We start from the raw sequence: 26,288 nt of genomic DNA, 5'->3' as shown, positions 1-26,288 counted from the left end.
ATCTCCTTAAAGGTCAACAACATTTTTATTGACAGATTTGTTCTAACTTGAATATTTTTTACCACACCTATATATCATAAAACAACAGAGACATTTAAGTTTAAATGTATTTAATTCCCAAAAAAAGGATTATTGCTTTTGTTTGGATGCTTTTCCTTTGTTCCAGCAGAGGGCGCTAACAGATCAGACACCTTTCAGACCTTTTCTACCGCAGTCATATGGTTTGTCACTGTTTTCGGGTAAAAATATTTTATTTCCAAACTTTCCATAGTCAAAACATGTGGTAAATTTATAATTTATTTTTATTTAGTGCGTGTATGTGGGTGCAGGAGCGCGCGGGGGTTGCTGGGAGGGAGGGGGGCGTGCTTCTGACCGAGTGTTGGGCAAACCTGCAGCAGCAGCAGCAGTTATTTCTCTGAGAGGACAGTCCGGTGGATTGTGGGGGACAGCAGCAGTGGATACGCCTCATCTGGTAAGTCAGCAGCTCTTCATGCCTCTCCGCTTTTTGAGCTTCGTCCCTTCGCTCCCCCACTCATCCAGCTCCCAGCACAGCAGCTCGGACTGAGTTGAAGGTGAAAGTTGGCTTTCTTCCCTCCCTGCCTGTGCTGCAGCGCAGCGCAGACAGGTGCAAAAAGCGGGTGGATGTGGATGTTCTCGTTCAGAACGGACGCGGACTGCTTCCAAGTAAAAAAAAAAAAAAATTAGCCGCCATTCAAGGTCAATTTCCTACAGCATGTGGGAATAATGTATTTTGTTATTAGTCTTCGTGTTGGGACAGTTAAAGCCTTTTCCATTTAAGTAGAAAAAAATTCGTTGAAAAAGTAAGCATTTTAAACCCCCTAAACAGTCTATACATCAACCTGTCCAGGTACCCTGCTTCAGTTTCAGCCCAGAATGGCTCCAGTAGCCCGGGACTAGAAGGTTTGGATTTGAGTCTAGAGCAGATGTCAATAAAGTTGTATTATGTCTCCCCCCCTCCCCCCCCCCCATTTGATATTAATCTTAATCTTAAAATCTTAAGTCTTTAAAGCTTACAGGTAGCAAAGTACCAGAAAAAAAACCTTTTAAAAATGTTTCATTTAATTGAGATAAGTTTAGCTGGTATACAGTATTTTTCAGTTTAGCACCAAAACAACTTAATATGTGAAAGAAGAAATAAATAAATGACATTTTGAGGTCATTATTGTAGTTTTATTAGGCTGTTGAAAAGGATGTCAGTTTGGTCGACACGTTCCATAAAACGATAGAGGAAACCAATTAAGCTATTTATAAAGCCATGAATAAGGCCAAAGAAGTGGATGTGTTTACTTCTGGTCTTTTTTTGGCCTTGCATATTTGAACACATCAGTCAACTGTCCAATTTCTGCATCATCTATTGACATTTGAAATGTGTTTAGGTATTAAAAATAAAAATTATGGGGATTTAACAAGATTTTTGTTGCAAAAATGTTTTAGAAAAATTTGTCATATATTCTTAAGGTGTATTATTATTAGGAAAGAAGCATTCTAAGATGAGGTCTGAAAAAGGTGATCAAGCAGGTTAAAAAAGAAAATGTATTTGACTTTTTAGCCAGATGTAGAAATTGTTGTGGGGAAGCAGTGTTTATATATTTCAGTTGTTTAAAAATAGAAAGTTTTATTTATATTTTTGTCAGTTTAACTGATTTCTCAAGACATTTTTCAATAGAATGTCATGAATATTCATTTCATTCATTTCAGTGACTAGCAGCCTAAAAATTGTTAATGTTTAATGAATGACAGGAATATTGAAATTCGTCCAAAATGTCTCCAAAGATTTGTTTTTCTCTTTGGATCAATAAACAGGAAGAAACCCTGCAGTGACGATAGTGTCACTGTCATTTCCTGCTGTTGTGTTTGATTTCTCTCATCTCCCATCATGCAAGTCGTAGTTTTCATGGAAATGCCCCAGCAGACCTGTTTGCCTTTCCCCCTCTGAACCTTTAGATACTGTCAACACCACAGCCAACAGTATACACTGAGCTCATAGAGATGTGTTAAAACATGTGAGAGGTTGTGTTTTGTGAGAGCAGCACGTAAAACAAACACAGGAAAAAGATATTTGGACCAGCAAACAATATGTCTTCTATCTTTAAAGCAATGTTGCAAACAGGGACAAGATTAACAAATTGATTTTTTTTCATCAACTTTTTGCTGCTTTTGGTGGAAAAACACAAATGTAAGATCTGATTGTTGAGACATTACATGAGTTAGTGTGTAATGTTGGATGTACAGCAAGCTGCTTCAGTGTCTCTACAGTATATGCTAATAATGCTTTCAATTAGGGCTGCACGATATGAGGAAAACTCGCGTTATGCGATATTGGTGATTAATATTGCGATAACGATATAATTCGCGGTATCTAAACAAATAGCAAAACAACCAAAAACATGATTTCCGTGTTCACTGCAACAGTTTAAAAATTATACTCCAAATGACCCTCGTCGACGTAGGAGGCAAACATCACACATAAAAGGGCTCATCTGATTGATCAACAACGTAAATGGGTCCTTCCGATTGGTTAAATGCATAAAGGGATTTAGTTCATTTGTTCAATATTTCAAGTTGCCATGAGATTGTTTTAGCACATTTAAGGTAACCATTTATTGCGATTTTCGCCGTCTTTTGCGGTATGCATATTGCACAGCTTAATGTCGCGATAACGATAAATTTGCGGTATATTGTGCAGGCCTACTTTCAATGAGTTTGTACTTTTTCAATGGAAATAAGCTTTCTTACAACCCAAGAGGGATCTTTCTCCTACTACAGGGAGATTCCTTAAAAAAAACAACTTATTTAGCATAATTCATTCATTCATTCATTCATTCATTCATTCATTCATTCATCTTTTTAACCCGCTAAATCCCTTTCGGGGTCACAGGGTTGCTGGAGCCTATCCCAGCTGCTGTTGGGCGAAGGCGGGGTACACCCTGGACAAGTCCCCAGACTGTTGCAGGGCTACTGCATCATCTATAATCATTATCATCTTTCAATGAAATGGAATTAAATAAACAAATCCTTGAAATTACATTCACTTTAAGCAAATTGTCATGCAGTTTTATGAATACGTCTCCATAAACTCAAAATTGTTATAGATTTTTTTTAGTGGTTTTATGCTTTTTTGGTGAAAATTCCACAGAATTAGAGAATCCCTGCACCAAAAACAAACAGGGGGCAGTTTTTGTGTTCAGCTCCCATTCATCTCGCTCCGAGGCCACCGGCTTCGCTTTGTACTTAGCAAGAAATAAGCTGCAGCAGAGAAGACTGAGCTTGGAAATCGCCTGTGTCATCGAGCAGCAAGGCATGATTCACAGTGTTGACCCTTTGATCAGCAACCGAGCCAGAGAACAGGCAGCCAGGAGGAGACTGCTGATGGCACACAGCCTAATCTTTAGATTATCCATCATGCTGCTCCACTGTGCCTACAGCTAATTAAGTTGCGTTTTCCAGCACTACATTTTAGACATATAACATTTAACTAACAGCTTCTTGTAAACTGACTTTTATGTAGTTAATTGATTATAATTAGAGAGTGATGATTCATATCAACAAGGAGTTTTTTGTGCTTCACAGTTTTGTTTATTAATGTTTTTGAATGGTAAGAGCAATGGATAAATGACAGTTTTTTGTAGTTTTTTTTAACTACTTTGTCTATCCTAGGGGTCAGCAACCTTTACCATTCAAAGAGGCATTTGGATCAGTTTTTTTTATTTTTAAAGTTCATGAAGAGACAGTCATTTTTTGTATCCTCTGTCATTTAATGGGTTCTGATGAGAAGTATTTCCAGAGAGGTCACTAAACTAGCAAATATGTCGTAATTAACTAGCAGTTATTTCACTTCTGCAATAGATTTCTGTTACCAAACAACTTTTTTTTTAAATATATTTTTTTATAGTATTATTCATACTAGTTAAGTCGTTGAAAGCAAACAAATCTGCCCAGGTGCCGTTAAATGTACTGTTTTCCTCAGGATCTTCCATCCTCGCAAAATTCTTCATTGTTGTCCTACCTGGGTCAGAACATTGTTGGGATTACACGCCGGCGGGAGCCTGTTTTTTTTTTTTTTTTTGCTTTTTAAATTTTTTTACTGAACTTTCCTGTTTACTGCTTGCCGATCGTAGTTCTCAGCAAAGAGGAGCCGCTCCAAGGACGAGCAGCTCGCCTGGTTCCGACCCGCTCCTGGTTCAGACCTGCTCACAAAAATACAACAGCAGGTTGATAGATGACCCGGAGAGGTTCTGCATTATCAGGCTTTCATTCACTTCTCATTCAACCTCATTCAACACGTACCATCTTTTTAGAAGAAATTTTTATCCCATAACAGACTCTGGTCCGTGTTCACAGCCCCAGACACACGTTCACGCCAGTGGCTGCTACTGGTCTGTCAGAGAGGGGAAGCTAATTTTCAGCCTACATCATAAAATTGTCTATTCATTTAAAAGTAAATTCTGCCCTACAATCCTTTTCAAGAAAATGGTCTGTGACCCTGTCATGCCAACCAGGAGTCTTTTCAAGCGACTTGACCAGTGTCCTCTCAATGGCCAGCAGAGCTAGGCTGCCTAAACAGCCTTGGCCCATTGTGTTTCGGGTGTATGACTTGAGTCGCTTTAAACAGGAGAAGCTCCTTTCTACACCTGCAGATGTAGCTCCAATTGTTGCCACTAATGAGAACAGTTTGTAAAGCTGAGGCATTGCACTGTCCAACTCCATGTCTTTAAGGAACACCAAGTAATCACACAGCTTTCCCCTGTTACCCTGTTGCTGTTACCCTGTTACGACGCTAGCCTAGCCTACTAAGGTTATATGAATGAATGAATGAACGATCTAAAAAAAAATATTAAACTCTGTGAAACTGAAACAAGGAATGTGGTGTATAATTGTGTGAAATGTATGATGAAAATCAAGCAATTTCGCCAAAGCAAATATCAAAGAAATAGGTTGCAGCAGTTTTTATTTCGACTGAACTTGAGAAATCCACAATGGGACTGAGCGTAAATAGCTTCAGTGATTCCTTATAGTACAGGATCGCTGTCAGTCAAAAGGAGACGCAGTCCTTCGACAGACCCTCCAATCATCACGCAGAAGCTCGGAGTCCCCATTCACCCCCAGAGACGCTGAGCATCTGTGGGCGGGACATGATCGCAGCGTTTATCCAATGACCGTCTAGTTTCGAAGCAGCCCCATTGAAGTCAATGGATGCTGGAATTCATTAGGGAAATGCACTGTGACGCTGCGGGAATGTATGAGAAGGAAATCGAGTCAGCCGACCTGCTATATGTAAATGATTTTGAACGAACTCGTCTGTGAGATGAACGTTTTCTAACGCATTTTTAGTCAAAAAAATGTTAATACAATAGTACATATTTGACCATTAATTTTGTGACATTATAAGGGAAGCCGAGCTTCCCTTGCAGTCTTAAAGAAATCGCCACTGGTTCACGCTGCTCTTTTCCTCCTGCTCGCTTGCACATCTGGACGGTTTTAAAAGCACTTAGACAGTCTTAAAACATAATAGTTATTTTAAAAAACCACAGAGGGATGAAAGAGCCGCAGGTTACCAACCCCTATCCTTACTAGTCATACTTTTCATGTGTGTTTTTGCCTTTTAATTGGATTTTATTTGGACATGAAATATATTCTATATGAATATTTTCATTCTAAAAACTTAGCATACTTCAAAGATTCAGGTTTTAAAGACCTTTTGGTGACCTAAGCAATTAGGCGTGTGGGATGCTTGATTTTGTTAAGATGTTAATTACACTTTCAATAGATCTCTGTGTTTGAAAAATGTTGGTGTTTTGTCTTCATGTGGAGAGTGCTAAAAAAATATTGTATTTTATGAAACAACTTGAGTGTACTGTAATCATAATCAACAGAATCAGAGAATGTGTTTGCTGGATGCTGGATTGAAACAACTTTTGTAATTCATTTATTTTCTTTCACAGCCAGAGGATATTTCAAATCTGGGACTGCAACTAGGACAGAAGAAGGAACAATAATATATTTGGGTCTTATGTTGAGACCTCAGCCTGTGTGTCAAACATGAGAAACCGGAGAATATTTCAGCCCTTAATGGTCTCACAGTTGCTCCTGATGCTCCTCAGCAGCTTGTCAAGCTTAAGGGCTTTTCCTTTTAGCCCATCACTTGACCTGGATGTCACTCCCAGGACCACAGTCTTCTTCAAAGGTAAGTAAGAATGGAATTTACTCCATAGGTAGCATATCTTTAAGAAGATTCATACATTCATCCATCAATTTTCCCATCCCTTTTTGGTCATATCAGGCGAAGGCGGGGTTTGCCAGTCTGAAGAGTAAGCTTAAAGACCTGTGACAAAGACAAAACAGGAGTGTAGTTTTCAAAGGTGTCAAATGTTATTGAAACACAACACCACAAAGCACAGCAAGATGTGCAAACCAAAAAACTACCCAGCAACAGCCAAGACTCAACTCCTTCAAAACAACAAAAATAATTTAAAATACAGAGAAAGTTATAATGTCCCAGTTACTTCTTCTTTGAAGAAATAAAATAAAACTAAAGCTGAGCTCCAGGAAGTCTCTAACCAAGTCCAGCCGCCCTCATGGCCCTCCTGGCAGTCCTGACCACGTCCTGCGTGTCTGTCCTGCTATGATCATTCGCATCCATTATCCAGTCAATGCTCGCGTCTCGCCCATTACTGGTTTAAGAGAAGACAGATATCTGCAACAGTAATCAGTGATCTGAGCAGGGGAAATGTCAAAATCACCTGTGTCCAGTCTGCGATTACCCAGAGCTGACTGCACAGCCACACAATGTAACTTTAACAGAGAGTTTACTGTAGTTTCATGTAGCTGCAGGTAGTGATTAGCCGATAAGCTAGAGTCAGCTTTCATTCAGAACTTACTGGCCTTTATGTAACTTCAAGAGTTAGATGAAGTCGGTCATTGTTGATTTTTTTCGGTAATCGTTTTGTTGGCATGTTCAGCAAACTGCAAACCAGTTTTTGTTGACAACCTCATAACTTATACCGGAATGTAATAACAACGGCGATCAGGAACTGCCGCTCTGATTGGCACTTGGCGCCATCTGTTATTCTCCAATTTGATTGGATTGCTGGAGCAAACCAACGTGGACCTAATTTGATTGAATGTTGTGCCGAAGATTCACACACACACACAGGGACGCACACAGACAGACAGAGACCGCAGTCATGTGACTCGAGTCCACACCTCTGAGTTTAAGCCTCTAAATAATAAAGTTTGGCAAAAATTGTTCTTTGGGAAATTTAATTTTTAATCTGTAAACTTGACAAAAATTATGATATAGATAGCAGCTGTAATAATGTCAGTTCAAATGAAAATGTTGTGTAGAGGTGGGGCTGCATTCATCAAGTCATGCTCAGGTGGAGTCGGGTAGTGGTGGGGTGGCAGTGGAGAACAGGATTTCAGATTTCTTGAAAAACCTTTGATCTCCACACATACATGCACAAACCCACTTAAGGCCTGTAGCTCTTATATGCTGCAGCCATCTCTTCTCCTTCTTTAAAAAAGTGGCACAGTTTTTGAAGTTGGCCCTTAAGACAGCTCCTTCATGCTCAGTTATTAATCGCCTCTCTCCTGCGCTGTCCTAGATCACACGGCTCAGCAAACACTTCTAATGAAACAATAGACAAGAGGCCTCAGTAAAAGAGGACTTAAGCACTGCAGACCTGATTAGAGCTAGTGCAGAAAAATACTGCTGAATAAGTGTATTTTGATAAAGACTGGGCATCTATGCATGTTATCAGCACTTCTTCATTCTCTTTACACCACCTTACCTTTTTCCCACTTTTCCATGCTTCCCATCTTTGCAATAGGGGTTGCTATTACATCTGTTGTAGGACTGAAACTCCTGTGCCAGTACACGGGATGTCTATACTCTTACCTCCAATATGTTGCTCCTTCTCTCCACTTTGGTCCTTTGGGAATAGGTATTATTAGCGGGTGGGTGGAGTGAACATGGCCAGCACTAAAGCCTGCTGAGCAATTCAGTGCAATGTCATAAAAGGTGCCGGGAGAGTGAGATCATATTTAAGAGACGGGAGGATGTACTGCAAAGGGTTTTTCATCATAAAAAACTCAGATGAATTAGATTATAACAAGGGTCTGCAGCATTTAACGCAAAAAAAAAACATTCTGTTCAGTCTCTACTGACCAAAACCTAATATAAGCCACAAAGTCCCACTTTACTGTTTAGAAAATTACAGTTTATTTATATTTTTGTGACCATTAATTAATTCATATAGTATTGCTTAAATATTTACAAAAGTTAAATGATACAAGTTTTATAATTCTCTTTACAGTATATAACAATTTCACCTTTTTACCTTTGACAGCAGCACATACAAGTTCCTTTCAAAATAAAATACACTCCTGCTGCAGCGGATTTACTTGAATAGAAAATGTAAGAAAGTCAAGTCAAATATGGACTTTTCTATCAAAATGATTTTGGTCGTCCTTTTTATCTTTTTACTAATAAATATAAACATGGTAACATTGGTATAGAGACCAAATAAAAAAAGTCTATATGTACTTTATGTTTAATTTAATGATATACCACTCAGCAGGGCTGCACAGTGGCACAGTGGATAGCGCTCTTGCAAAAAGGCCCCTGGTTCAAGTCCTGGCTGGGGGACCTGCATCAGAAAACCAATGGGGGACCTTTTTGAGTGGGTTAGGGTTAAATGATTCCCTCTCAAATTTCAGATATATTCATCAGTTTGTCATTAGACCTTCTTTTTAAGTTCTCAACCAGCATAATTTAAAAAATGAAGCAATTTAGAACTGCCTTCTCGAATATTGTGTTCCAGACTTTTCCTTTTCTCGTTTTTGAATCTGCCTCGGGTTGTGTTCTTGGAGGCGGCTTTCTGTTCTGCAGCCAGAGCCAGTCAATCATTACGGATTTTATTTTTTCCATTTCCTCTTGTATAAAGTTGCCCTTGACCTACTTTACAGTCACTGGAGGAGGCATATGAGAGTGCAGGGGGTGCACGTGTCAGCACGTGTTTCATCAGTCTCAGAGCACCACAGCTGACTGCTTGCAGTGGGATGCCATTTAGGAAAACATCTGATTAAAACTTGCACAAGTGAACTTCCTGTTTCTTTACGAATACCAAACATTTCAGTATTTTCAAAAAGAACATATTTCTTTATGTAAAGATGATATGTGGTTGTCAAAGATTTTATTTTTTTAGGCTGAGTTGATGGAGTACTTCTTAATGTAAAGTATTCTTTTCTGATGACCGCATGAGTGGGAGGTGGATTAAAGGATGTATTACTGAACCTCAGACGCATTTGAAAAAAACACAACATTTGCAATCTACGTTAATCCTTCAAATGATAAAATACCAAACAAATAAACAATTCAAATGAAAAAAGTAAACTTCTGTTTAAAAACCCATTTAAAAATGTTTTTTTAATGAAAAATAAGTGATACCTTTTGAATTAATCATTAAAAAGAGTGCATTTTAAAGAAATATGCTAACTGCAACTGCAGCAGTGTGTTTAAATGCCTTTTATTTGGGTTTTATTGAGTTTTTTTAAATTTTTAATTCTGAAGCATTTTCATCGTGGTTCAGTCCCACTACTGTCATAACAATTGTTTAAAGCTTCAATGTACAAGCAAATGTCCCTATGTTCTGCTAAAAATGCTTTTGCGTTGCTTATCTCAGCACAAGTTCTTGTTTGTAACATCAAAGCAGATCCTGAATATTTTCATGGTTGTTCAATTAAAAGGCCAAGTAGAAGTATGTGAAGAAAATATTGTTTGTTTTATTTGGTATGGGCATTTTCAGGAAATGGTTTTACTCTTTTTATGTTAAAAAGGGTAGAAAAGATTAAGTCTTACTCAAGCGTTTGCAATCTTTTACGCTAAAGAGTCATTTGGTCCAAAACTTGAGCAAATCCCAGCGAGAGCCACAAAGTCCCACTTCCTCATTCAGAAAAAAAATACCAAATTTTTTGATTTTTTTGGACATTAAGCCATTCATTTATAAAAATATAGCTTTTAAATATTTACAATAATACCATTGTAACTTGTACATTTTCTAGATAGAGAAAATTGAGCCTCTTTTACTCTTGACAGCACCACTGCACGTTTGTTTCAAAATAAAATACATCCTTTGATGATCTTCCTGCTGAAGCTGATTTGAAATAAAAAATGCAATAAAAGCCTATTTAAACATGGCCTTTTCCATCATTGTAACTTTGATGCACCTTCATCATTTTTCTCCTTTTTCTGTCAAATATGACACTTGACAACAAGTTTATATTCGACAACTTGTAACTAGAGACTTAAGCTTATTCTAGTGGCAACAGATTAAACATTTTAAAATCTTTTTTTTTCTGTTATCTGACATGTTAATATTTTTAACATAAACGACTAAACTTAATTAACCAAAATTAATTAACCAAAACTACAAACCCATTATTTTTTCAAATCCTTACCATTTCTAATGAAAGCTAAAGAGCTACAATGGAGGGATGATGGAAACGCATGTGGAGTCAGTCAGCTTTTAAAAAATGCTTAACAAAATAAACAAATAAAAGTGACATTTTTTATATATTCTGGGGAAATTGGAAAACTTTACATGCATTTTCTGTCAACGTTCTTGAAAAATACATAGATTTTTCCATCTGAAGATAAATTAAGTCTCCTCTTTGCTCCAATCACTGTCTTGGCCCCAAGCAGGTGCTTGCTATGGATTTTCCTGACTTCTGCCACCAGGCCATAACTAGTTTAGTTAATAATGCACTGTAACTCTCTGTAAGTGCTTTGAAAAGATGACATGGCTCAAGAGGCCATGGAAATAATTTTGTTGTAAACATATTACGGTGGTGACAGGGATTTGATGTTTTTTGGAGGCGGAGTGTTTTGTGAGGGCTTTTCGCAAACAGCCTGAACATATTTCTCCTCTTTGTAATAGATCTAAAAACCATTAGTTTGAGTGTAAACCAACAATGTTCTTACACCACCCCTGCACTGTAGTTTGTCACTGTTTTGTTGTGGCAGAGTTTCATTCTTTGCTCTCTCAAATCCACTGAGACCTGCATGATGCTTTGATTTTGTTCTGTTCTATGTATCCTGATGATTCCCTGGATAGAATCTTCAGAGACCTGAAATGATGCTGGGGCTATCTGCATATAGTATGAAGTAGTTGTAGATGGCTTTCCTAGATGAAAGTCTCTTTCATCTCGGTATGCTTTCTTCCTTGCTAAAGGAGATCTTTAAGAGTCTTATCTCACTAAAAAGATGTTGTGTGTGTTCCATAATAGTGGCAAGTTAAACTTTGACACATGCACCACCTCTTTGACAGTGACTGAAAGAAAAATTGAGTGCAATAACTTTGATCTAGTTGCTTTTAATATCAACAATTCTATGTCACATGTAGTGGCTCAAGGAGGATGGCTACTGAACAAATGACCTTTTATAAATGTTCAAAAAAGAAGTCAAAGACAGAAAACAAAAGAGAACATATCAAAAGAAAAATGGCCTTTTCTAAATTAAAATCTATAAAAAATAAAAGTAAAACCAAGAAATGTCAGATGGCATGAAAATAGAACGGCTTAAAACTCTACAGAGATCTTTTTTGACAATCCTTATAAATAAAAAGGATATTCTTTTACCATAATATAAGTGCTCTTAAAAATTAAAAAACATAATGCATATATTTTCTTTTAAGTGGGCTAGAGGAATATTTTTTCTATTCTTTTCCATCTTTACTCAAAAAACTTGACCTCATATCAACTCCAGCTGTGGGTGTACATTTGCGTCCCAGTTTATTAGGGGCAAATGTCCAGCTGCTGGTTAAAGCAAATTTCTAATTAGTCAATCACATGGCAGCATCTCAGTGTATTTAGGCATGTAAACATGGTCAAGACGAGCCGCTGCAGTTCAAACCTATCATCAGAATAAGGAAGAAAAGTGATTGAAGTTACTTTGTACGTGGCATGGTTGTTGGTGCCAGACAGTAAAGAGTAATATGGAACACATCATAGACAGTTTACAGCACGTTCCAGATTATTTGCAAATGATATTTTTAAATGATTTTTCTACATACTCAATGGAAATGACAGTATGATTTTCACGTCACTAACCATTAGATTATATATAAAATGTCATTGAACAAACCGCCTGAAGATAACAATATTTTTTTCAAAATTATTTAGAGACACAATATCACCCATGAGTTTAGTTGAAAAGGAAAATGTTCTTTTTGACACAAAAGTACAATTTGCAAAATAATTTGAAACGCACTTTATATACCTCCGGGCTATCGGATGGCCAGTGGTACTTTATGTGGACGCCTGTCATGCAGAGGCATTTACACATCCAGTCAGAGCTGCTGCCGACTGGTGATCCAGCTGCCATCGCCCTGTGGCTGCGCGATTTCGTGATGATTTCATTCTTGTCTGACGCCTGACTGCAGCCGTCTACATTCATGACCACAACAATGATTTTTCAAAATAATTGGGCGGCGGCAGCTAATCTTGAAGATTTATGCCAATACCTCCCCATCGTGCAGTGGCAGTTGTATATATGACCAAATACAACTGCCAGATGATGGATACAACAAAATGGAGCCAGATGATTCGCTGTGCCGACAGCCGATAGGTGAAATACTTTAGATCAAGTTATGATCTTGTTGAGGCTAACTGAAGGTAACACTTTGGTCCAGCACACAATAATAAATTCAGGATTTCGAATTTAATGCGAGATACCATTTTTTGTGACAAATGAAAAATATTTTAAGACACTTGTGTATATTGATTGGGTCTTGGAATTAAGTTCCTAATAAGGTGATAGTTTTGCAGGCCCACCCTTAGTTAACTTGTCTTGCTAAGAGTTTTCTTCAAGACTTTTTTTGAGCAAAGGTTATATAAAATTAATCCCAATCTATTAAACATTTTGAGTAAATGAGATATTGATAAAAACTAATAATTAAAAATCTCAGAAATGATTGACAAGAATAGGAGTTAATATTCTTATATTCATTTTAGGATTCTAAAAAATAGGAAATAATAAAAGAAGTGATAAAAAAATGTCGTTTAATGTAATAAGTCAGAAATGTTGATTTTAACCCTTCATTTGACTGTGGTGCTGTATAACAATAGACTCAGCAGAAGATTTCCCTCACCAAGTGGGTTTTTTATGCTTAACCACTGTGACATTTGTTTATACTTTCTTGCACAACATGCAGTTTTGCTCACCGACTCTTGAAACTAACTTAAACTTACATAACATAAACAGATTTGACGGCAAATTACAGTTCTGGAAAAATGAAGTCACTCCTTCCTCAAAGCATTTGCCCCTAAAACTTTGCTCTAGCACGTGGTGTTTGTGTGCACATGCATGTGTGCATGTTTCTTCTGAGTCCAGTGGTCAGTGAGTCACACAGGAAGTTCAACCCAAGTGACAGCACCAAACACAACACAGGCATATAGTGGAGCACATACTGCCTTCCAGGACCCCATGTGGAGGATTACAAACGTGTCTTAGTTTGAGTGTGCACATTCTGGCTTCACCACCTGGCAGATTAGTGCTAATCATTTTTGCAAACACAAAAGACGATTCTTTGACTCAAAAGATGAGCACGTTTGTGTTATTTCTGACACGTGTTTTTTTGTTTTGTTTTTTGAGGGGCAATTGGTTTGACCCCATTTCTGTGTAAAACAAATACTGCACAGTTTTGGACCAGCCTGTGCTGACACAAACTATGAGATGAAAACAGTAAATAGAGACCTGCCTACAGGCTGAGAGGCTTCTGGCATACTTCAGCACTTTGTTGACTTTTCTCTATTGATTTTGCTGCAAAACACAGGGGACAGAGTGTGCTGGGGACAAAAGAAAAATCGGGTTTACTTTGGGTAACAATAGGTCAGATTCGCAACAATCTGTTTCCAATCTTCCTACTCTTAAAGTTCCACTCCGATCATGTTTTGATCTATTGTAAAATCATTAAATATGATTTAGCCGTTTTTAGCCAAAATCAAAAAACATGTGTCATTTTCTAGGACATAGTTTCTGCAGAGCGGCAGTAATTCATTAGAAACTGCTACCTTTGAGTGATGGGTGGGACTGTTGGCGCAGAGTAATAAGCCTTTCCTCATTTCCCATCATCCATCTGTTTACACGCTCACCCGCTAGCGTACAGCACCTCACAATCCCAATCTAACATTACCGGTGCAATAAAAATGGCTAGCAATAGTGGAGCTATCTAGGTGTACAGCTTCAAGCCAGATGCCAGCTCAGACAAGGAAAACAAAGACGTAGATGGATCGAGTCATCCACAAGTGGATGGATAGGAATGGAGTGGAGCAGGGGGCTTGTAGCTCGCCGATTGTAGCATAAATTCCATCTGTATTTTTTTGTCTGCTCCTGATTCACAATGATTTGAATAAAGAAATACCCGAAAATTCAATTTTCAGCTTAATTTTCTTAATATATGTCCCTCTTCATGAGAGAAATGCCACAAAAATATGATTTTCCTTGTGGTGGGTCTTTAAAACAGTTTAAAGTCCACTATTTTTTAAGGCTCTCTCAAATTTGGACTTATTCATAACTGCATGTGCATTAGTGTTTCCACATTTAAGCATTACCCTGATTTTACAAGCAGCTGTATTTTTGGCATCCATGTGACAGCTTGTTTGATTCAGGCTAAAAAATCTTTCATGCTTTTTCATCAAAGATTGAGAAGCATGAAACAACATTTGGCCATACTAAGTTAAGGACCAAGGTCACTCTGCCTTAGCTGCCTGGAGGGCAGACCCACTTTGTGTCTCTGCTCTCCCTTTCATCAGAGCTAAGCTTGTTATATCATTTAGTCCCTATTTTTATTAGATGAAAACCAAGACTTTTGCTCTTGCCTCGTTGACACACGTGATATATACATTGCTTTGGGTCAAATATCTCAGAGAAATAGGAGGAGAACACTCACATACGTGATAGGGTGTTTATGCATGTGTTTTGCAATCATTTTATACTCCGCTCTTATTTCTTTTTTACTGCCACCCTTTAGATGACTCCCCTTGGGGTTCTCCTGACCAACTTTACAGCTTCCTTTCCTGTGAGGCTGACAAGCTGAAGAAACAATGGGTGACAGCAAAACGGTTGTGACTTTAGAGAATTTCAGAAGTTATTTAGTTTGAGAAGTTGCTTAGAAACCATTTTTTAACTTTAAATGATATGTATTGTATACTTTTTTAGCTGATGTCATCACCTCACGTGGCCATGAAAAAACGCCAAGCAAACAGTCATGTGAGGAGGAACCTCAAGCATGTGACACTTTTGAAAGCAGTTGTCATTTTGCTAATAACACAAGATTAAGCGGACAGAGAGGCTTGGAGGAATTTCCATTATCATCACAGCTATTGTGAATTCCAGCACTGACAACAGCAGTCGTGATAAAGATACATTAGTAGTGGGGATTTACAGGCTTTAAAAAATGCCCCATTGGGTCTTTTTGAACGTCTGGCTTCCATTAACATGGACTGAAATTGGAATTTTATTGTTTATTTAAATGACTTGAGAGGTAAAAGTTATGGTAACAAACACATTCAGATACTGTCACCCTGTGTCTAGTTACAAACCTTGACATGCTCAAATGATTTTTTTTGTTTTGATTCTCTTGTTTGTTTGTTTGTTTTTTTACCATTTAACAACTCCATTAAGAAAAAAATCCTTTAAAATTTTTGTTTTTTTCTATTTCTTATTGTCTCAGGTAAGTAATATTCACAATCAATGTTTTAAAAATATTTTCCAAATGTTCTTCACCATTTAGTTAAAAAGGTTATAGAGACTATTTAAATTTAATTTAAAAATTATTGAAATTAAATTCAGATTTAAACTGGTGCGTCAGGATATTACATAATTAAATGGTCAGATTTTTTTAATGGACTTTAAAAAAAAAAAAAACTTTCTACAGAGCTTATCGTCTGTTTCCATGTTTTGAATTAGGAAAGGTACCTAAAAAAAATGAAAAGCTGTTTTGATTCTGTTTCAACAAAACATGGCAGTGGTTAGCGCTCTTGACGTGTTTCATGTTTCTGTGTGGAGTTTGCATATTCTCCCCGTGCATGTGTGGGTTCTCTCTGGGGTCTCCGGCTTCCTCCCAAAAAATGGTTCATAGGTCTAAATTGTCCCTAGGTGTGACTGTGAGAGTGAATGGGTGTGTGTTTGTGGCCCTGCGACAGACAGAACTGTCCAGGGTGTCCCCTGCCTTCGCCAGCAAGCTAGCCGTGAATTCAAAAGGGATAAAACGGTAGAAGGTGAATGAATTAATGATTTTAAATGTATTATAGTAGATGATCAAGATGTTCAATGTTAAGTGAAAAACAGTGTTCAAACATGTAGTGAGAAACTGTTAAGAAATACTTACTTTACTTCACAATATTAATCAAAAACAAACACTGATGAGAATATTGAAGTAAAGAATAAAAATATAGAATAACAAATAAAAGAGACAGCAAACATTTTAGGAAAAGTTAATGTGTGCTTCTTTAAATGTTGTAAGTAGATTTTGCATATTGTTTTAGCTCCACAACTACTTATTTTAGTGGACTGTTACTTTTATTTATTTAGTTTGTGCACTCTCCTGTTTTTTTTTCTTGTGTTTTGTGTGTGTGGATGTTCTGACCTGCTTTTAAATCTTAAATATCTGCTCTGAAATCATGCATCATGCGTATTTCTTGTATTACTTGGGTGTTATGAAAACCGTAATATTTATTTATCAATGTTTTTTATTGTCACTATTCACACTTTGTTTATAAGGAAATTTTATGTATCTTCTATTCCTGCTTAATCCTTTGGATGGTCACAGGGAGGCTTGAGCCTATCCCAGCTACTGTTGTCAGGGTACACCCTGGAGAGTTTCCCAGTTCACACAATCATATTTAAGAGACAGTTTAGAGTCACCATTCAACCTATGAAACATGTTTTTGGATTGTGAGCTGGAGTTCCCCAAAGTGAACTTACAGGAAGAACAAGCACATTTCACACAAAAAGAACCTAGCTAGAATTTGAACTGGGGCCTTCTTAAAAAGGAAATACCAGTACTAACAACTATGGAGCCAACATATGTTAATTTGTTTAACATTTTTCAAATCAGGAAAACTAAATGTGTTTAATTAATGCTCAAATGCCAAAAATCAATCAAGAACTATCACAGAAGGGTTAAAATATTTACTTTCTTTTTTGTTTCCTCCACATAAACAACCTGTTTAATCATGTTAGTTGTTTTCAGAAAACACATTTGCTCTTCTTCTGTCTCTGTTACTTTACATAGCATGCATTCAATGAAAAATGCCACTAAATGCCAAGCATGATCCTGTCCAGTGATTGCAACAGAAATCGTGGCATTTACGACAACAATTCAACTCGCCATGCATAACATATTCTACTTGTAGGGGGCTGCACTGCTTTCCCCTCAGCTGTAGATGACCCTTTTCGCTCTATCACAAGTACACTGAGGTGGAAAGCAGATTTATTGTGACAAGTGTGCAGGCTCTCACACCACAATGAATTTAGTGGCTAAGATAGATTATCTTGTTCTAGAGCGCTTGGTCATGCACACATCAGTTATCAAGAGAAAAGGGCAGATGAAGCAGGAGAGATTTGTGAGAATAAAATGCAGTATCCACTCTGCTAACTGATGTTCCTCAGTAGAGAGATTTTCAATCATTCTTGTTTGATGACATCTAGTTTCTCTTCAGGAAGGACATATTTCTTCTGAATGATTTAATTAATTTTTTGTCAGACATAAATCACAAACTTGGAGCACGTATCACAGCTCTGTAAAACTACCTGTGCTGTGAGGAAGATATTTAAGGAAAACTATCTGACATATTTGCCCTATTTGTTTCTCTGCCTCAAAGCAGCAGTACAAGTTGCCCCAATTTCTGAGGTGCTACACTAGGCCATGTTCAAATATTTAGCTCAGTGCACCAGACTCATTATTTTCTAATGCATGAATAAACTGTGTTTTTAAAAAGAAACATTACAAAAAAGTAAAAATATAAAGATAAGGCTTATGAGTTTAAGTTCAAGACAAAAAAAACTAACGGCTTTGCTGTAACCCTTAGTTGCCCCACTTATTGTACAAACCCCAACATACAAAACCATTCATAAGCACAGCAGTCACGTTAATTGCAGAGCTACTGATATGATTTGGCAGTAATAGGACACCATAACCGCTGAATAGCCTAAAACATTGCTCCCCCTCTGAGCCTCCATATCCTTATTAAGTCTCTACATCAGATCTTACAGTAATAATTCAAGCAAACCCCTCAGCAGAAAGCCCAACATATGCATACACATAAGCACAACCAAAGCCATTACACCACTACAAACATGTCTTTTAAACCCACTGAAGTAGATATGTTTGTGGTGTTTGTGAGGGTCCACTCAACAACTGAGGTTTCTGACATGTTATGAAACCTTCTGAACATACTTTTTTCCCTACAGTACATTTTCTTTGCAGATATAGGTGTATACTGACATTTTCTTTAGGAAAACAGACTGAATAAACACTGAACTTCAGCAGCAACTCTTTTGAAAGTGGTATTTAACACAAGTACATTTCAGGCTGATTTCTCTGGTCAATAGTAGTAAGAACCTGAGGTTGCACATCCGAAACAAAAAAAAGTAGTTATTCTTTGAATGAAAATGTAAATGTTCCCTTTAATTGTGCCTTTACAGTCAATCTTTCCGTTCATCACTTTAAAACTTGGAAAAACGTTGTCTGGTCTGATGAGTTTCCATTTTTGCTGCCACATTTGGATAGTAGAGTCAGAATTTGGGGACAAATCATGAAAGCATGGATATATCCTAACTTTCATCAATTGTTCAGCCCCTTAGTACCAATTGAGCATGGTTATAAAGCCACAGTCTACCTGAGTTCTGTTGCTGACCATGTCCTTCCCTTTATGACCACAGTGTACCATCTCATGATGGCTACTTCCAGCAGGATAACGTGCTGGAATCATCTGACTAGTTTCTTGAACAGGACAAGTTCATTGTACTCAAATTGCCTCCACACTCACTAGATCTGGAACTGGAGATTGGAAGCATGGAGGTGCACCTGACAAATCTACAACAACTATGTGCTGCTGTCATGTCAATATGGAACAAAGTCTCTGAGGAATGTTTCCAGTACCTTGTTGAATCTCTGCCACAAAGGATTAAAGCAGTTCTAAGGACAAAAGGGGATCCATTCTGGTACTAGCAAGGTGAAACTAATAAAGTGGACAGTGAGTGTAAATAATTCATTGAAAATGGTTTCTCCAGCATTTAAAACCAAATAAATTAGATTAAATTAATTTGCAATATTTCACAGAATGAATTTTTCTCCCCCACAACTCTAGTACACTTACATTATTTCGAACAGTCACAGATATTTTCACTCTTGTTTGAAACACATGAAATTGATAATGTTGTATTTCCTTATTTTTAAATGTTCATAAACCGCATTTTGTAGTGCTGACACAATAGACTGCAGACTGAATTCTGCAGTAGTAAAAATTATCAAACACAGCTTAGCCATACCGTCTTACTAAGAGAACCATTATCCCTTCTTTATGTCTCAAATCTTGAAATGTAATAACTAATAATACTAGTTGATAGGAAGGTTTTTATGAGGATAAATATTTTCCTGTTAAATCATCACATCAAATCAATTAATGTTTTTTTCACACATTTTGAATAGAAAAATGATATAAAAGGAGAAAGGCTTTGTTTATATAATGGCTGTGATGTATTCACAGGGATGTTGGACAGCTCTTATTTTAATGGCACTTCGCAGAACTACAGCACCCTGCTGCTCGAGGAGGAGGCTGGCCTGCTGTACGTTGGAGGAAGAGGTGCCTTATATGCTCTCAACGCTTCCAACATCTCCATCTCTGCAAACCTCACAGTGAGTGTCGAGACACCAGCTGCATATTAGATTTTAATTTGGATAAAGTTATTTGGCAAAACCAACTTTTTGGGGCTTTGAGAAACAAGCATTCAACTTAAGCAGTCCGAACAAAGATCTTTCTATTTTTATAGATATGAATTAAACTCACTTAACATTTGTTCAAGGGTTAGTGAGGTTAGTGAGACTACCAGAAAATGAACACACTGCCCTTCTCCTCAGCACACACGTGTACACTTGTTTCATCTTTGTATTATTCAATTATGGAGTATATTTCTGTATTTGTTCTCCATTTATTCATTGAACTAACATATTTATTACCTCTCATTGTTTGCAGATTAGTTGGGATGCTTCCCCTGATCAGAAGAAGCAGTGTCTAAACAAAGGCAGAGACAACAAGGTACAAGTCTGCAGTTTAATGCTCATTTTCTGAATTCACCATGTCATTTTCTACCAATAAATCACAAAAATACAAAATTTCCTTCTTGGACGATTATTTGCAAGAAACCGCTTTCTGTTGAGCCATGTTTTTTTAGTTGTCATAGGATCAGCTTATTTGTCTCTGTTCTCTGCAGACTCAGTGTTTCAACCACATCCGCTTTCTGCAGCGGTTCAATGAAACTCACCTCTACGTCTGTGGAACAAACGCTTTCAGGCCACTTTGTGCTTATATAGTAAGACTTTTACAAGGTGGTATTTTCAGCGTAATTATCTATTCATTATGTATCAGTCAGTCAACATATTTTCTTCTCATCTGACCAGGATGCAGAGAAGTTTACCTTTTCCTCAGCAGTTGAAGAGGGCAGGGACAGGTGCCCATACGATCCAGCAAAGGGGTTCACTGGTCTTCTCATAGGTTTGTCAACCAATTCAAGTTAACATGGGTAGTATCCTGGATTTAAAAGATGAAATTCAAGGTTTTACAGGATAAGTATCAAAATTCCGAGTGTTAGACTGTATATGAGATTTGGACTGAGTGACCCCCTACCCCCCAGCCCAGCTGCATTACAGTACACAACACACGTGATGGCAGCAAAAAATGATCAAACCATCCTTGCAGTCCAATGTGTGGTAACATTTTGAATTTGGCAAAGACATCTGATCATACAATATGGTAGAATGTTCTAATAATGTCTCGTTTGTATTGTTTTTATGTTGAAAAACAAAAATGGGCTGAAATTAATAAAACTAAAATGTAAATGTATTTGCCATCGATACTTGTTTGTTTGTACAGATATTTGATTAACACTAAATCTACACTGAGTCAGTATTCTAGCTGATAGACGTGTTCAAATATCTATTTGCAGCAGTAGCATATAAAGGAGTCATTTAAAAATTCATACAATATGATTTCCAGATTTTTTTTAAAATTATGTCTCTTACAGTGGACATGCACCTAAGATGAAAATATCTGACCCCTCCATGATTTCTAAGTGGCAGAACTTGCAAAATCACAGGGTGTTGAAATACTTATTTGCTTTAATGTATATTATTTTATATTCATAATCTTACCTCTCCCAACACATTGTTTTTGGTTGATTAGATGGTGAGATGTTCACAGCCTCTCAGTATGAGTTTCGCAGTTCACCGGATATTCGCAGAATCTTCCCCTTCCCCACACTTCGGACAGAAGAAGCTCCCACCAGATGGCTTTTGGGTAAATCTCCAGCAATTAATGAACATCCAAAACATAGTTTATAAAAAAAAAAAATCTGAGTATCCTTCCACCTAAGGCAAAAAATAAGAATCACATAAAAGATGCTTTTCTTGAAATCTTCAACTGGTTTACCTCTGCTGATTTATTCTTACTTAAAAGCTCAATCTTCAGTTTCCAAGGATACACTTTCCAGGCAGCTAATGGGTATGTGTTTGGACATGCTGAACTGCTTGTGTGTGTACAGAGGCGGATTTCGTGGGCTCCGTGCTGCTGAAGGAGAGCATCAACAGCTCCATCGGTGATGATGACAAGATTTACTTCTTCTTCACTGAAGGAAGTCAGGAGCAGATTGCCTACCCGAGTCAAACCAAGGTTTCCAGGGTAGCACGGGTCTGCAAGGTCAGAGTGTAAAACACTAGTAAAACCTTTTTTCTTGGTAGCAATTTAAGAAAACAAGAGTTTAAACCTAAAAATATAAAAAAACAAAGGCGGTAATTGTTTACTAGAAAAAAATATGAAGGGTTGAAAGATGGAATGAGTGAAAATAGCCCCTATTTCAAAGGGCAAAAATAGAGGGATTATTTAAAGTTGTAAATTGAAGATGCAGACTGAATTGATCTGCTACTCTAAGAGTAATTTTAGCACTGAATGAGGCTACAGTTGAGCATCTAAAAAACGTTTCTTCACAGACAGCAAGTCTTTCAATATCGCTATTGCAAAACACACTATCAGTTCCCAAACTTTCACCTCCAATCCCAAGACCTCTTCCGTACCCTTTTAGTTTCTCTATAATTCCCATTTGATATGGAGAGCATGGTTGTAATAACAATCACAGTGTGCTGCATGATTGAAATAGCATGTGTGAGAATGAATAAAGGGACTGCAAGACTCGGCTGGTGAAGTGTTGCAAGTTGTATTTCTCTTTGTGAAAACCTGAGGGAAGGATTTTCCTAAATCCAAGAAACTGACCTGAAAAGGAAACCAACTGCAACCAGTTCCAGAGAGAAAACAGCAGTCAAAACCCTCAGTGAATGCTAGCTTTAGTGTAAAATACAATTCATTGTTTTTATCAAAACAATAACAATTTATTATTCATCACTTTTTCTTTCAAACATTTACATTTATTTGTTTTTACAGTTTTGTTAATTTCAAGACATCTGATTTCAATTTTCAGAATTTTCAGAATCTAATTCAGCATTAGGTGAATAAAAAAAGTTCCACAATCAAAACTGTCTGCGGGTTGTACCTGTTATTCAAAAGAACAAAAACTTACCTTTAATAACAGCTGGATACAACTAAGAATTCTAAATAAATAAATGTGCATTGATTTAAAAGTTTAAAAAAATGTGAATGTAATGAAAAATGATCCAGCAGGAAAATTATTATTATTATTTATACTTATTAATGTACTATTTTTAAGAATAGAAAGCTGGTCGAATCAGACTTTAGGGCAGAAGCTGAGTGTAAGTAGTAACTAGGCCAGTGTTTGAAGTTTCAAAATAGAGGGTTTTAGAATTTATAAAAAAAAAAAACCTTTAGGTTCACTCAGATTTTCTGTCGTTGGTCCTTTGCAGTTTTCTTTGTCTAAGCCCAAAGTCTGTGCCACCTTAAAAAAGGCATGTCTAGGTTTAAGAGGAGGATAGCAAACTTTTGGTGCAAAAGAAGTTTTGGCACTGGGCTGCATAAATCAGGTCTGTGGTGGGCAAACAAAAGTCAAATAATGATTCTGTATTCATCAACAGACTGATTGGATTCTTCCTTTACACATTTAAATCACTTTCTTTTCCGACTCTGGGGTAAGGTTGGAACAGACAAACTCAAAAATCAAAGATAGAATGAGAATTCCAATATATGCTCTCTGGCCACTTTATTAGGTACACCTTGGGTTGGTTGCCCTTTGTCTTCAAAACTGCCTCAATTCTTCTTGGCATAGATTCAGCAAGGTACTTGAAACATGCCTCGGAGACTTGGGTCCATGAAAGCAAATTTGTCGGATGCACATCCATGATGCCGATCTCCCGTTTGCACCACTTCCCAAAGGTGCTCTTTTGGGTTGAGACCTGGTGACAGTGGAGGTCATTTGAGTCCAGTGAACTAATGAGATCATTCCAGCTTTATGACATGGTGCATTATCCAGTTGGAAGTAGCCATCAAAAGATGGTACTCTGTGGTCATAAAGGGATGGACATGATCAGCAACAACACTCTGGTAGGCTATGGCATCGTAACCATGCTCAGTTGGTACTAAGGGACACAAAGTGTGCCAAGAAAATATCCCCCTTGCCATTACATCACTACTGCCAGCCTGACTCGTTGATACAAGGCAGGATGGATCCATGCTTTAATGATGTTAAAGCCAAACTCTGACCCTACAATCTGATAATCACAACAGAAATGGAGACTCATCAGACCAGGCAATGCTTTTCAATCTTATACTGTCCAGTTTTGGTGAGTCTGTGTGAACTGTGAATTGCTTCAGTTTCCTGTTTTTAGCTGACAGGACATAAGGCAGGCAGAAGACACCCGGTATGGTTTTCTGCTACTGTAGCCCATCTGCCTCAAGGTTGTACGTGTTGTGCGTTAAGAGATGCTCTTCTGCAGACCTCGGTTGTAACCAGTGGTTATTTGAGTTACTGATGCCTTTATATCAGCTGGAACCAATCTGGCCATTCTCCTCTGACCTCTCAACAGGGCATTTCTGCCCACAGAACTGCTGCTCACTGAATAATTTCTCTTTTTCGGCCCATTTTCTGTAAACCCTAGAGATGGTTGAGCTTTAAAATCCCAGTAGATAAGCAGTTTCTGAAGTACAACCATGTTAAGTTCAAAGTCAGTTCAATCACCTTTCTTTCCCATTCTGATGCTAGGTTCGAACTGCAGCAGATTGTCTTGACCATGTCTACAAGTATAAATGCATCGAGTTTCTGCCATGTGATTGGCTGATTAGAAATTTGTATTAACGAACAGTTGGACAGGTGTGCCTAATAAAGTTGGTGGCTTTTTGTACTAATAAGAATTTCTAATAAAATAACTATACATTTTTTATGTTTGACTATAAGAAAAACGGGAAATTTTGGCAATGCCTACAAAAATGTGACTGTTTAAAAAAAAAAGGAAAAAAAAGAAAACATTTTAGATTTGTTGAAAAGAGTCTCATTATGCTTTTCTTGAAAATCTCATCTGAAGCGGATGTCCTTTTGTCAAAGCCAGTGTAATGGCAGCACTGTGCCAAACTTTTAAACACACAAACACAGAGCTACATGTCATGCCAAAAACATGCTTTTGGTTTAATGGTCTGTTCAAGGGCAACCACTTTGTTACTTATGACAGATGTAAATGGCTATTTTTTGCCAGGTGTGAAAATGGCAAATGACCTTAATGAAATTTAAATGAAACCTTATGCATGTCATTGAACCCCAAAATTTAGTTCACTGTGTTGTTAAAATGAAGTTCAACTTGCATAATTTTAGGTGAGGCTTTAACAACCCCTCAGATGCACAACTACATTATTTCCAGAGGTTATCAATCACAAAGATTACATTTTGTACGTGTCTACATATACAGGCATATTGTATGGATTCATTGTGTACTTAAGATTTACCAGTTTTCCTGTTACTGTTTTCTACACTTAAATGATTCATGCAGAAACCTATTTACTGTTTAAATAATGCAGATTATTACAAAAATACTTGGTTTCTAAATTGGTTCTGAAAATGAGGTCTAGGCTACCATCTTCCTCTCACTTCATCAGTGCAGGGTAGTTGTCAGAAATATGGAGAGTGCAATAGCTCAGTCTGAATCGGGCCACAGCTGACCCATGCAGATGTTGAGCTGCCCTGTGGAAGGCAGACAGTGCTGGTCTCAGACACGTGCAGTGAAGGCTTTGTGTCTGAAATTGTAGAAGACTTTTTTTTTTTTTAGATGTTGTCTTTTTACCCAGCAACCCTGACAGTCACTGGCCTATTTTTCAAGAAAGTGGGACATGATGTGATGAAGATATTTGATAAGACAAATGCAGAAATCAGCCCCATTTGTAAAGTATGACAACCTGCAAAGTAAAAAATGCTTTTTTTATAGTTTGATTTATTTCTTTGGTAACAGAGGAAACTGCTAAAGTTTGCATCATCTTGCCTTAAGGTTAATGTCCCCAAAGGCATCTTTGTGGAGCCCTAAATAGATTCTTGACTGTTACTCCCTGTGTGCCCTGATTGACACAAATTATAATTTCAGGTCTGTCAAGTCTTCCCTCAAACTCTTATTAACATTTAATATATGTCCAAACAACATGTGTATTAATAATGCTTCTCATTATTTACAGTTTTTAATCTCTCAACCCCTGGCTCTCCTTACCTTAAAAATATTCGGGGATCTGGCACTAATAGAAATATCATTATGCCATTTGGAATCAAAGCAACTTTTCCTTTTCTCCAGGAGGTTGAGGCAGACACAGCATGTTGATGAATGCCACATGTCCCCCAAAGTCAAAAACAAGGAAAGATGAATATGATTCAAACATAAACAAGCCCACTTAGTTTCTGTTCAGTTTCATCTTCTTAAATAAGCTCTGCTAAATATTTATGTGACAGTCTGTTGTCTTGTGGCTTTGCCTCCTACTGCTTCTAAAATGCAATTAAAGCAATTTGATCAAAGTAGGCACTATCCAGTTTAATGTGTGAGTACTATTTTAGTTCA

The 26,288-nt window shown here is 37.4% G+C and overlaps 1 protein-coding gene and 1 long non-coding RNA gene across 2 annotated transcripts in view; one reads left to right on the top strand and one right to left on the bottom strand.

Annotated features, from left to right (window-relative positions):
- Positions 1–337: 337 nt before the first annotated feature.
- The window catches only part of sema4gb (sema domain, immunoglobulin domain (Ig), transmembrane domain (TM) and short cytoplasmic domain, (semaphorin) 4Gb), a 34,906-nt gene continuing 8,955 nt past the window's right edge, over positions 338–26,288 (top strand). The window contains exons 1-8 of the mRNA XM_004080623.4: positions 338–472; positions 5,964–6,205; positions 19,792–19,940; positions 20,278–20,340; positions 20,516–20,614; positions 20,703–20,796; positions 21,484–21,597; positions 21,842–21,996. Coding sequence (XP_004080671.2) covers positions 6,061–6,205; positions 19,792–19,940; positions 20,278–20,340; positions 20,516–20,614; positions 20,703–20,796; positions 21,484–21,597; positions 21,842–21,996 — 819 coding nt within the window. The 5' untranslated portion in view covers positions 338–472; positions 5,964–6,060. The remainder of the gene's footprint in view (positions 473–5,963; positions 6,206–19,791; positions 19,941–20,277; positions 20,341–20,515; positions 20,615–20,702; positions 20,797–21,483; positions 21,598–21,841; positions 21,997–26,288) is intronic.
- Positions 6,232–21,591, bottom strand: LOC144987740 (uncharacterized). The gene is made up of 3 exons (XR_013651407.1): positions 21,453–21,591; positions 20,720–20,832; positions 6,232–6,343 (listed from the first exon to the last, which is right to left on the bottom strand). It is a non-coding gene; the product is annotated as an uncharacterized LOC144987740 (long non-coding RNA).

This window comes from Oryzias latipes, chromosome 19 (genome assembly GCF_053564925.1).
Source record: "Oryzias latipes strain Hd-rR chromosome 19, Olatipes_Hd-rR_3.1".
NCBI lineage: Eukaryota > Metazoa > Chordata > Actinopteri > Beloniformes > Adrianichthyidae > Oryzias > Oryzias latipes.
Note: the sequence above shows the minus strand (reverse complement) of the source record. Positions and strands in the feature narration are given on the sequence as shown.